Source organism: Neopelma chrysocephalum, unplaced genomic scaffold (genome assembly GCF_003984885.1).
Source record: "Neopelma chrysocephalum unplaced genomic scaffold, ASM398488v2 Primary Assembly neopelma1_63, whole genome shotgun sequence".
NCBI classification, from domain to species: Eukaryota; Metazoa; Chordata; class Aves; order Passeriformes; family Pipridae; genus Neopelma; species Neopelma chrysocephalum.
In genome coordinates, this window is record NW_020897720.1 from 14,782,170 (window position 1) to 14,794,604 (window position 12,435).

Here is a 12,435-nt window from a genome sequence, read left to right on the forward strand (position 1 = left end):
AAGTGTGATAGGTTTTATAAAATCAAAAGGATCTGAGGATTTTTGCAAAACTGTTTATTAGTAAATGTTGAAGTGAAATAGAAATCCTGGTAACAGTTAACAGTCTCCTTCAGTGTATCACTGTTCAGATACAACGCTGCTGGGGAGTTTAATTAAGGACTGACAAAACTGACTGACTCATCTGCTTTCCCTACAAAATGGAATTAAACTAAAACAACCTATGATGTAAGATTAAATTAAGCAGATTCTTTTTAAGACACAATTTAGTGCATGTGTAAGATGTCTACACAACAATTCTTCACAATCACCCATCTGTAGGAATTTTGGTTTTCATCTACCAGAAGTTGAAGATAATTCTAACAGAAAACAGGAATTAATGTTTAGATGCATCCCTTTCCCCTTGTTCTGTATGGAAGACACACCTGCCTGCCACAGATTTGTACATGACCAACCTTTACATCCCTTCACCAGGTACAACCCTCCTGGCTTCAAGGTGGGCATGTAAATACAGTCTCAAATACAAGTCCTCAGGGAGCACTAGAAACTGATAACATTTTGTCCAGGACATGTAACTCAGCTTTCAGTAATTTCACAGCTGAGAGCAATGAAGATTCAGCTCATCTCAAGTGCATTACAATTCCAGCTGACAGAGTCTCTTTAAGAGTAAACATTAACCTGTTCCAAAACGCCTCAATGAACAGCAGGTGATTGTGATAGGCTTGACTGTCAGACCTTAAGTGAGGGAGGGGAGGAAGGACAGTGAGAGAAAAAGGATGGGCACAAATTTAATCATCCACTTCCCCATAAAAACCTCTCTCTAGGCAAATTTTCACACCTACACAAAGAACATGAACTTCTGTGCCCATTCAGAACATGCTGATTTGGGCCCCAAACCTCTCCTTTCTGTGTCTGAAGATTATGAACCACAGCAGAACCATTTGCATGCGAGGTCTTTACCCCCCAGCAGCCTGTACAGGCACTCCAGTGCAAGAAGCAAAACATCTTCCATCATCTCTGAACACTTTAAGTCAAAGTCTCCTAGAAGTGCACTTCAGATAACAAAAATAACTGAACAGTGTTAATGAAAAACCTCTTACAATACATTTACTCAACATGCATCTGCCATGCCCAATTCCCGGTGATAAAGGATTATCAGAGTTCCTGCATGGACTGACTCGCTGGGAGCGATTCCATTCAAGCCATTAAGGCTTCATCATGTCTGGGACGTGACAGAGCAGCCCTGGTGACACTGAACAGATTCCTCTCCTGAATCACTGCACAAATAACCTCCTCTGTCCTACCCATTAACTGGCCACGACCCATAACCTTTATCCACCAATATGGAAGAGCCAGTTTCCACTCTGAATGAAATTTTATGTAGCAGTTCTGCAGCTAAAAACCAAACGATGGGAAAATGCCTTTCCTTTGAGAAAAGCAGAACAAGAGTAGAGATTGTTCCGGCCTCCAAATGAATTTCCTTCCCTGGGGCAGAGAGCTAGCCTGGTAATTAATTACACTTTCTCTGAGAGTCAGACAAAAGATGAAAATAAGAAGCAGCACTTTCATAACTGAAGGGAAGGACGAGAGATTGTGGTTCCTGATATTTCTGCCCTCCTATGCAGCCTCATCACATCAAGAAAAACAAAAGCAAAACACAGCAATATTCAGGCTGCTACAGTTACACACCATATTTCTTTCTCTTGTACTTTCCAATTAATTTGCCAGTATTAGTCTGTCTCTTGTATAAAACTACCAAATGGTCTGGGGCAAAATAAGTGTTTTCTCCTAGGACTTCTAGAATACCCTTACAATAAACACATTTTTATTCAGGACCACCCTTTACTTGAGCAATCATCATAATCACAACTTACTAGATAAGTAGCTTTCAATTTTGCTTAAAGCTACCTCAAGAAGTTCACCTCTATCTCTTAGGGGCTCTAGATTCTTGCATAAACACTAGTGACTGAATATTTGCAAGAACAAGGATATTGATAATTAGAAGCACATCTGAGAGGACTCCAAGGAGTTGTTGGTAGAACTCATTCTACTAATGCTTAAAAAAAGAAAAATAGCTTAATGGCATAATTTTTAACCTTGAGCCATATAGTGTGTTTATACAATACTTCTTCACAGACTAATCCAGCATCATTTATTTGCACTTCCTTCTGCCCCAGAGCAATGGGGAAAGGCTCGGGGTTTGAACTTTCACAAGTTATTTTCAAATGCAGTCAAACTAAAGTTGTGGATTTTGTATGTTTTCTTGGCATGCTCTTTTTGGAAATACAAAACTATTTTCCAGAGTGATAACACTGAGAAACAGACTTTTGAAAGCCATCCTGGCATTTTGAAACATCAAAAAACTTCCCTTTTCGTCCAGAAAAGAGTCAGGGTGTTGTAGTGAGAACACTGTGGGGATCCAAATTACTTTAACCTGCAGTGAATTCAGCTGGAAAAAACTCTGCTCTTGAGAGTGTTTTCTGAGGCACTTGGCACACTAAGAATGACATTTAAGAATTAACATTCCACAAGCTGAAGTGGAAATTATGTGGACACAGTGTGAACAGTAACCTGAAAATCCAGAATGCCAATATCCAGCTCTTCACACAATTCAGCTATAAAAGGGTTTTTCCCACCTTGTATTCATGTAAAGCATCTGCTACCTCTGAGTCTGAAGGCAGTAAAAGAAACAGTGGCTGAGAGATGTGATGCTACAGATCAGGTGAGATGGAACAGGAAGGACTCAGAGGTGCCAGTGGCTGGGCAGTGGATGTGCCCAGAATGGTGACAGTGCTGATCACTAAGAGCCAGCTCACACTGATGGCAGGGTGATGATGACCTATATTCATGGTTAGAAATCAATTTACAGCAGAACACACAGTCCTGCACCTCCAAAGTTCTGCAGACCCAAGCATTCAGAGAGTTTAATGGCAGCACACTATTGACTTCTGGGTCCCTGAGAGTACATGAATGCTTTCACACCCACCCCATAACCAGAGTGAACACTTAAGCAGAGGTAACACCTTTAAATGCTAATGCTACTAGAGAAAACTAGAAATCCTGGCAGAGCAAGAGGCAAATATAACTCCATAATTAATTTGGTCTGCTGTTCTTGAGTCGTGCTTTTGAAAAATCCAAGCAAACTGAAGAATCATCTTTAAGGAGTCCTTGCAGAATGATGCCCAGAATAGGATCTAGTTGCTGTACAAAATAATTTAATGTTAAGTACTTGAGTAAAGTACTTACAAACTTACTGAACACATAATACCAAATTTCAAACAATGCATGTGCAAACAAGAAAAAAAAACCTCAACCATTTGTTAGTTCTGTTCCATCACCCTGACACAGCAACAAGATGGTCATTTCCTCTGTTGACTCCTGCTGAGACCCAGAAACCTCATCTCTGTTCACAGCAGATCCAATTTTTGGTACATGTAATAGTATCTGGGGGGAAAAAAAGTGATAAATAACTATCAGTAAAGTGGCACATTCTCAAGTGTAAGAGAAAGCCCAATGATCTGACCAGCTGTTGAGATGTTCACTACATATCCAGGCTATCACTTTTTTGGAGGAGTCTGGATCTTGCAGGTCATTTGCCAGTGAGGAGAGAACAACAGTTTTGGTTACATGTACATTCCTAATGAAAACCAGAATCCTCTGAAAGACTCCTTGTGCAGAGAATAAAACATTCAGCATAAAACCCCCACCACAGGCAGTCTGATTCCTGATCCCAGGATCCCCCAGAAAAGCAGGAACAAACCCAAACTTTTGTTCTGACACCACCAAGTGATTACCAAGTACAACCTGTGTTCTGTATTACCACAACTTTCCTAGGACACCTGACCTGGCATCCTAGTTCTTTGACCTGTACAGAAGCATCAGTGTCATTAATTAATACATACACACACTTAAAAGCACTTCCCTGCATTCTAGATGCTGCATGTCACTCAACTGGTAATAAAGCTGGAGAGTACTTGGAGCTAAGAGACTGCAAATGAAAATTTGTGTGTGCTCAGTATTTCTGAGAGCTGTCACACTTAGGCAGTATCTCTGTATTGGATTAAATCACACACACCTTGCAGAAAACTTGCAGACATTGTGAGGAACTGCTTTAAACTTCGGCAGACATGTGCCATCCAGTGGCACACCGAGAAACTTCACCAGAGACGGGAAAGGGAGGGGGTTTTACCTCTGTGGCAGCGATGAGACAGTTTTGTTCACAGTTCTCATTTCTGTTTAACAAAAATCTAGGAAGTGAAGAAAGGAGCTTCCCCTGTGTTAAGGGTTTCAGGAGAAAGGAACAGAAACCTCGAGGGAAAGTGGTGATTTTTAAAGAAAAACATAACTGATAACTTGAAGTGCTTTGAGGATGGGGGGCAATCCTGAGCATGACATAAACCACACCAAGGGCTGAAAGCTCAAGTCAGACTTACCCTGGAAATAAAGACAGGATAATAATTTATTAAAGAAGAAGGTAAATTTTCTAGGGAATCTCCACACCAGCAGGGAAACCTCAAAGTTGTGTTTGGAATCGTAGAACCCAGAATGGTTTGGGTTGGAAGGGACCTTAAAGATCATCTCATTGCACCCCCTGCCACAGGCAGGGACACCTTCCACCAGCCCAGGTTGCTCCAAGCCCTGTCCAACCTGGCCTTGGACACTTCCAGGGATGGGGCAGCCACAGCTTCTCTGGGCAACAAGTTACTTCAGGAGTAACATGAAGAGGCACAGATATTCCCAGAGTTACCTAGAGCACCTTAATTATGATATAGCCTATGACTGGATCAATTCCTGTGCTAAAGATCCTCGGAGGAGAAAGTGTTAGTGCAGTTTCAGTGAAGTACTGTGGCACAAGAACACTGTTAAGTCAGAAATTTGAAGTTTTCTGCATCTTTTACTCTTTTTAGCCTTGTGATTTTTTCAAAATATTCAGACTTCAAAAAAAAAAACCAACCACCCTTAAACACTTAACTAACCAGTTACCATCTGCACAGAGAACCAAGTGTTTATTCTCTCACCTTCAGGCACTCCTTTGGGAAGGGAGAACCCTTTCCTGATAACTGGAACTTGCTGGAGCCTGGAAGGTCTCTGGTGTGGTGACAGTCTAACAATGGAGCAGATTTCTTGTCTGTCACACAGGGGCTGAAAAGATTAATGACATTTCATTCACACAACTATTCCCCTTGAAGAAATAGTCTTTTAAGCTTTCTTCTAGGGAAATTACAAGTGAAATGCAGATTTCAAGGGATGCCACTAGAAAATATTTAAGTCTACTTGTGTACATTTAATATGCTATTGTAAAGGGTGAGAGAAAGCTTCAGAGCTTGAACATTCTCTTCAGCTGTTTTAATACTGTAAGGTTTAAATATACAGTACACTACATACTAGAATGCCAAAACTGGATTTAAAAAGTGCAATAAAATTAGAACCTTAAAAATATTCTTTTCTTCTGGACTTTGAGGAATAATTTCCTTTTCTGAGCTCAGAGATGCAGGAACAATTTCTTCTGAATTTACACATGGACCTGTGGTATTCAGGAACAGGCTTTCCCCAGGTGAGGCTTTGCACACTGGCGACAAGCTGAGCTACAGCTCCATCAAAATACAAAATATACAGGAATAACCACCCAGTTAAATAACAGACAACAATTCAGATTGGATAATGCTTGTTGGCTCATACAAAAGATGTTCTATTGTCTCAAAAAAAATTATTTAGGAATGCAACAAGACCTTGATGTTGTCTATTTGTTAATCTAGTATGCATTAACTCAAGTGTGCAGAGACAAGTGGCAGTACTGTACTACCTGTACTGCCAAAGAATTCAAACTGGCATTTAAACATCAAATTTGTACTGAAGGGGTTGTGCAAGCAAGGCTACTAGTGCTGGGTTTACATCAGAAGATGTTGTAAAAGATACAAACCAGATTCCTAGGTTGGGTTGCTTGGGGGTTTTCTAATTGTCCAGCTAATAGAATTTATCATAGTTTGTGGTGCAATTTGCATAGTAACATGTATAGCCACAACTGGACTGTGCCACAAGGAATGATTTCTCTGGTTAGGATCATTAAAACAAAAAAGCACTGGACAGACACTCACCTTTAGCTGTGCAAGCTGAGCATTACCAGGATTTTTTAGAGCTTTATTTTCCTCAATCATCAGCATGGTGGAAGTCATTTGCTAAATAAAAACAGAGAAGAACTCAGTGTCAGATTCAAATTCTTTGCTGTTTATTATTACTCCTACAATATCCCCCTACAATACTGTAAGAACTTCATTTAGAATTACTAATACTTCTTCAGATTTAAGAACTGAACTCCTGTCATTCACTTTTTTTATTTTTGGTCTGGTGCTTTCCGAAATTAAGACAAAGAATTAGTTTACAGCAGCACAGACATTTCAGATGTGGCATTTCCTGCCACTTCTCCTATTTAATTGTAACTTTTGCCACAATTCAAAACTCTCACTTCTCATTTCATGCCACTGCTAATCAGCAGGACACAATGGGAATACTCACCACCACAGCATCTGTTGGTTTGGTTGGCACAACTTCTGCTGTCAACCCCCCTGATTTGGCTGAAGTGTTTCCTGGGGCATCAAGCTGCCTGAATGATGATGAACCTTCTTCTGCCAGATTAGAATTGTTTTCTGTTCCCTTACGCTTCAGCCTTTTGGGTTTAGCAGTTTGCTTGCCAGGCTAAAGAGGGAAACAATTACATTTCTTATTACAAAGTGAATCTCTGTAGCCTGGTAAGCACTAAAAAAGAAAGTCCCTCTGTCACAGTGAAGCTCTACACACTGACAGTACCACTGGCAAAGCCAGTCTGAAAAACACAGAGCTTGGGGACATCCCTGACTGTTCCTCTATGGAGAGGGAGAGGCAACTGCATCCTCACTCTCTGCCCTGGCTGCAGGCACCCCTTCCACAGGTGTAGCAGGAACTACTACTCCTCTAGGTGGAGTTTTCCACCCATAGCAAGTCATTTGTGTCACAACCTTGCTGATTTATTAAGGATCTTTCACCTTGCTGTCCGGTCCTAAGGGTGAAGCACAGCGCATACCACTTTTTAGGTCTGGAGTTCTCTCTCTTGCAGCTGTGATTTTACAGAGCTTTTTTCCTGTGACAAATTTCCAACAAGTTAATTAACTTTGAGACAAAGACCACAGCCACCCCATGTCTTACAGGATGGTTTTCAAAGAGGAATAATTCCAAAGCCACCCACGTGAACACAGTTCCTCCCTTCAATACAGTCCTCACCTCCCTCTCCCCACCATCAGGACTGCTTCACTCCTCTCCCATTCCTTAAGGGAACAAGGTTCCTTATTAATCTTATGTTCACCTGGCTATTTTCTGCTGGACACACACACTGTGGGAGCAGAGACCTGCTCTGCCAGTGGCAACTTCTGCTGCTATTACCCTCCAAATTAAGCAGGGGAAAACTATGTGGTCCCTGGGCCACAGAACTGCATCAGTCACAGATCAGAACTTAGTTCCATCAGGGACTCACTAGTATTTGTGAAGCTGCTATGATGTAATTTCAAAGAGCATGACATGAACAGTTCTGTTCCCAGGTAAGTTAAATAAGAAATGTCAATTTTCATTGAGCATCATGGATGATTAAATGGAAAAATGCAGGGTTTGAGAGTTTGGTTGGTTGTTTTTGTTTTCTTCTCCTAACACATAAATTAGAACCAAGTCTTATTTACAGGGAAGATTCTTTCAATATATACTTTTCTTTCTAGACAGAGTCTGTGCTGGAGGACAAATGATCCAGCAGAAACCTGGTTTAGAAACTGTGCCATCACTTCAGTTTGGGCAGCATATCCTGTTCTCACAGCTAGTACAACTGCTTCTGGTCATATTTTACCTGACAGAGTAGCTGAAATGCCTAATGCTGAAGAACTGTAATTGCAATTTGATGGTCTCTTTCTAGGAGAGGAAAAAAAAGTGAACAACTATTCTGAATGAATGTTAACATTAAAAAACCCTACAAATACAGAAATCCTAGGAAAATATAGGCTGAGTGAAAAGGGATAAAGCTTTTTTTAGAAAATATTGTTATGGAGTTGCTTCATCACACCTTAGAGTTCTTTGATAGTTTATCATCAAGTCACAGCTTATCCTGAGGATACTTGCAATTGCTTAAGAACATAAAAGATCTGCCCCCAAACCTGATTTTTTCCTGGGTGAGTACAAAATGCCAGAGACTTAAAAAGGACTTAACAACAGGTACCCTTCATATTCTGCACTGCACAGCAAGCCTGGCCAGACACCTGGGCACAGAAGGGAATCTGACAGAATTAGTGCAACTGGATAAAAGCAACTTATTTAGGGATTTTGTAAATAAATCTCACCCTCCTCTTCCATAAAATCCTTCATTGAGTTCTCTTATATCAACTTCCCTACAGCTGCAAGGCCAAGCCAGAAGTCTGTAAGGCAAACTCTTCCCTGACTTAATGCACCAATGTCAAAGTTAGTGAGGACACAGGTAGCTAGAACTCCACAGAAGGGTTTGCAGGAGCAGAGGCTTATTCATATTGGCCTTTCTTTAAAGCATCACTCAAAAGAGAAAAACCTGAACACTTAGGTGCATCAAAGAGTCTGCTGTGCAGATTACCTTCTAATGCACTGGCCTTGAAAATCCTTTGGTACAGGTTCTAAAAAAAAAAAAAACAAACAACATAAAAGCTAAACTTTAAATGAAAAAGCTGAGATAGCTTAGACTAGACAATGTTTTAGTGCAAACTAATTTCTAAAGCAAACACAGACCACTAGCAGGGAGCTGCTCCCCATTATGCAGACAGGCCTTACATAAAATGATCATTATATATTTTATACCAGTTTCTTGCACCAAAATCAAATTTGTTTATGTATGTATCCTGAAGAATTGTAGAAAAGAATTACCTAATATTGCTGAAAGATTTGAGATCTGTGCTATCTTATCAATGGTCACTGCTTTGCTGGAGTCCAGTAGAGTAGAGTTCTTGTACTTGCCAAGGTCCACAGAGTAAAAATGACTTCTTTCTGCACATAAAAGATACAAGTGCAGGCTTCTTAAATTTGTGACAAACTGAAAACAATCACATTTGGAGGATGGGAACTAAATGAAAGCATTGTCTTGGCTCAAACAGCTGCAGAAAAGTTTGGAAGGAGTTTGACTCAAAGCACTTCGGTGGGTCATCCCCAATAAACAGCTTGTGTCAACTGGGAGTACTTTAAGTTTAAAGTGGGATGAAAATTACATCAGGACCTGATTCACTCCAGACTGGAGGACAGGTTGGCTTGCAGCAAAGATGTGACCTGGTGAGTCACACCCAGAGAGGGACCAGTCTTTTTATTTTCAACAGTCTCCCCACATTTTCTACATCAAATAAAGCTCAAAAAAACCCAAAGTCTCACCTGAATCATCATCTCTGAAGGTTTCAGGGGATGAGTAACTCTGCAGGCTGTCACTAGTATTGTTAAAATCTGCAGTTGAATCAGCATCTAAACACTCAATGAGAAAGGTTGAGACACCTGTGGGAAGAGTCATTCCTGTACCTAAAGAAAGAGACAAAATAGGTGGCTAAAGAAAAGTATCATCTTGCAGAAACCATCAGGATTTCCTTATTTAAGTTTCATTCCTGTGATGAGCTAAATATTGTCAAGTCAGTACTTTATACTGAGTCATAATGCAATTGAAAAAGCACAGAAAGGGCATCCTGAAGCCAAATCTACACTACCATAAGCTAAGAGAAGACACCTTCCCTTGCCCAAGGCTCACAAGACACACCTGAAGAATTTAGCCTCTGATAGGGTAATTCTTCAACAGGTTTGTTTTCAGGACAAACTATTTAGTCACAAGCTTTTAAAACTGCAGGTTTGAGTAAAATGAAGAACTCATGTTCTAGTTCTGTCAGTGATAAAACCAAGCTCATGTGGCTTCCAGCAGGCTGGGCTCAAGACTGTCTCAGGTCCTGTAGGTCTGTCTGTGCTGCCCACAGCAGTTCATGTGAACCAAAGCCTCCTGCTGCAATAAGGGCCACAAGTCCAGTGGTCTCAAAACCTTCACTTTCCAATTATCACACAGTCAGAACCAGCACAAGACCAGTACTTTTATAGAAAAATAACTACAAGTACATAATTAATTTTACATTTAGTTTTCTATAGATATAAGAGTATATTTAATAATATAATGTATTGCCAATATACTCACTTGAAGTCATTTCTGCATTTTGCAAACTCTCTTTACTTTCAAAGCTGATCATTGAGGATTTCTAAAATTAAAATACCAAGACAAACAACTTGAGAAAACTGGATGTAGACAGAGAAATGCAATTAAATATCATCTATACCAGCAGATGCTTAGAAACTCATTGTCTGGTACTTCACTCCTTAAACTTGCTATTCACAGTAATTTGTGCCACATTTTTTTCTTGCACCATTAATAAATCTGCAATCTGACTTATAGGTCAAAAATTCATGATGAATACCCCATCATTTGATCCTACAATCTTTCCTGGATGAGATGCCAGTGAAGGCATACTGACATCAACTGAAGTCATGCTTAACAGCAGTGGAGTAATGAACTTCACTGTCTTTTGAATTTTTTTTTTAGAGGCCCAATTCTTACTTTCAGAATCCTAAACCATTTCTCTAAATACAAACTATGACATGCAGGCAGTAGATTCTAAGTTCAGCCTGAAAAATGCACACACACATAACTCACAGGAAATTTTACCTGATTATAAAAACAATTCAGCAGGTCACATTTCTTTGGTTTATCCTCCAGACAATTACGAGTAGATAAAAAGCAAGACACCACTCTCACCTTCAGTGATACACTGCTTTCTTCTGATTCCTCTTCTTCTTTTTCCAAGTCTCTTGTTTCTCTGACATTCACTTGATTGCTGCAGTTGAAGAACAGAACTAAGTTTAACCCCAGAGCTACACTGTTTTAGAGAAAGGCAATAACTATAAAATGTCTTTATGGAACACCAATAAACAGTCTGACAAACATCAGTGTACTGATAATTGAGATTGCATAGCTCCAAGAGCCACCTCACAAGGCAAAACAATAAAAATGCTTAGCTAATGTTCATAATGGTGTGTTTGAATGAGTTCTAACAGACCTTTGGTTGCAAGAAGGGCTCTCCTCAATGAGTTCAAGATTTTCCTTAATTTTTGGTAGGGTTTTCCCACTGACCTTTTTCTTTGGGCCTAGAGAAAAATAAGTATTTAGTTCAGTAATGATAATTTCAATATTAGAATTTAGATTATTATTTCTAATAGGGCACCTTTAGCTATTTCCCCCTTCCATCCCCATAAAACCTTTTTGACCCTATTATCACAAACAAATGTTACAACAGGAAAGCCTCACCTTTAAATTACCAAGCCCAGCATGGGATCAAGACATCCCATGCTGGTCTTCCCCATTTACTTTAGCTGGTTACTCTGTCAGCCTTGAATCCCATCCCTTCCCCTCAGACTGCATTTTGTTTCTTAAAGGTCTGCAGTTCTTAACTTGGTGGCTGCTACCCTGCATTCAACGAGGCAGCTCCCGAGCACCAACTCTGAGCAGTTTTTGAAGTTTAATCTCAAAGGGGGGCAAAGCTTTTGTCTGGCCCTTTCTACAGCGCCCCTTCCACCTCGAGACGTTCCACGATCAGACGGCGGGAAGCCACTTTACAGAAGTGGCTTTATGACTAACTATCAGCCAAACCAGAGGAGACACCCCTCTGGTGTTTCCAGAACGGCTGCCTGCTTCCCCCAAGCCGCGAGGGACACGGACAACAAGAAACCACTTCCCAGCCTCACGCAGCACCCGCCGCCGATAAACACCCCGCCCGCACCGCCCCGAGCGGCCCCCGCGGGAACGCGGCCCCGGGCACAGCGCAGGGCCCCGGCCCGCCCTCCCGGCCCCGATCCCGGCCCCGATCCCGGCCCCGGCCCCGCGGGGCAGCGCTCACAGCCGGGCTCGGGCCCGCGCGGCCCCGCTCTGCCGAACAGGCTCCGGCGGCACGGCTGGGGCGGCCCGGCCCGCCGGCCCGGCAGCGCGGCCGCCCCCGGCAGCGGGGACTCGCGGCGCCTCTTCCGCGGCGCCTTCCCGGCGCGGGGGACGCGCTGCCGCTCCATGACCGGCCGGGAGAAGCGGCGCTGGCCCCGGAGACACCGGTCCTTGCTCCGGGAACAGCGGCTCTGGCCCCGAGCGAACCCGCCCTGCCCCGCGGCCCCTCAGCCGACACCGCCCCCGCGACCCCCGCCCGCATGCGCGGGGCGGCCGCCCCAGCCCGCCCTGAGGGCCCGGACCCGGCAGCCCCCGGCCGGGACCCCTCGGGCCGTGCTGAGCCGATCCGAGCCCCATCCAGCCTGGCCCGGGACCCCTCGGGCCGTGCCGGGCTGATCCGAGCCCCATCCAGCCTGGCCCGGGACCCCTCGGGCCGTGCCGGGCTGATCCGAGCC

At 42.6% G+C, this 12,435-nt stretch overlaps 1 protein-coding gene across 5 annotated transcripts; it reads right to left on the reverse strand.

Moving 5' to 3' along the window:
• Window positions 1–37: 37 nt before the first annotated feature.
• MEIKIN (meiotic kinetochore factor) lies at window positions 38–12,156 on the reverse strand. 5 transcript variants are annotated; one of them, XM_027682886.1, is made up of 14 exons: window positions 11,943–12,155; window positions 11,106–11,193; window positions 10,805–10,883; window positions 10,190–10,250; window positions 9,394–9,534; window positions 8,899–9,018; window positions 8,612–8,651; window positions 7,862–7,923; window positions 7,017–7,111; window positions 6,511–6,690; window positions 6,093–6,173; window positions 5,427–5,582; window positions 5,016–5,139; window positions 38–3,441 (listed from the first exon to the last, which is right to left on the reverse strand). In XM_027682886.1, exons 1-14 carry the CDS (start codon window positions 12,106–12,108, stop codon window positions 3,395–3,397), a joined length of 1,440 nt encoding a protein of 479 aa, XP_027538687.1. In that variant the 5' UTR covers window positions 12,109–12,155; the 3' UTR covers window positions 38–3,394. The 5 variants fall into 5 exon arrangements, with proteins under 5 accessions (XP_027538687.1, XP_027538691.1, XP_027538688.1 ...); XM_027682890.1 differs by lacking the exon at window positions 11,943–12,155 and adding an exon at window positions 11,354–11,656; XM_027682887.1 differs by lacking the exon at window positions 5,427–5,582 and having other exon boundaries at window positions 11,943–12,153.
• Between the last annotated feature and the right edge of the window lie 279 nt (window positions 12,157–12,435).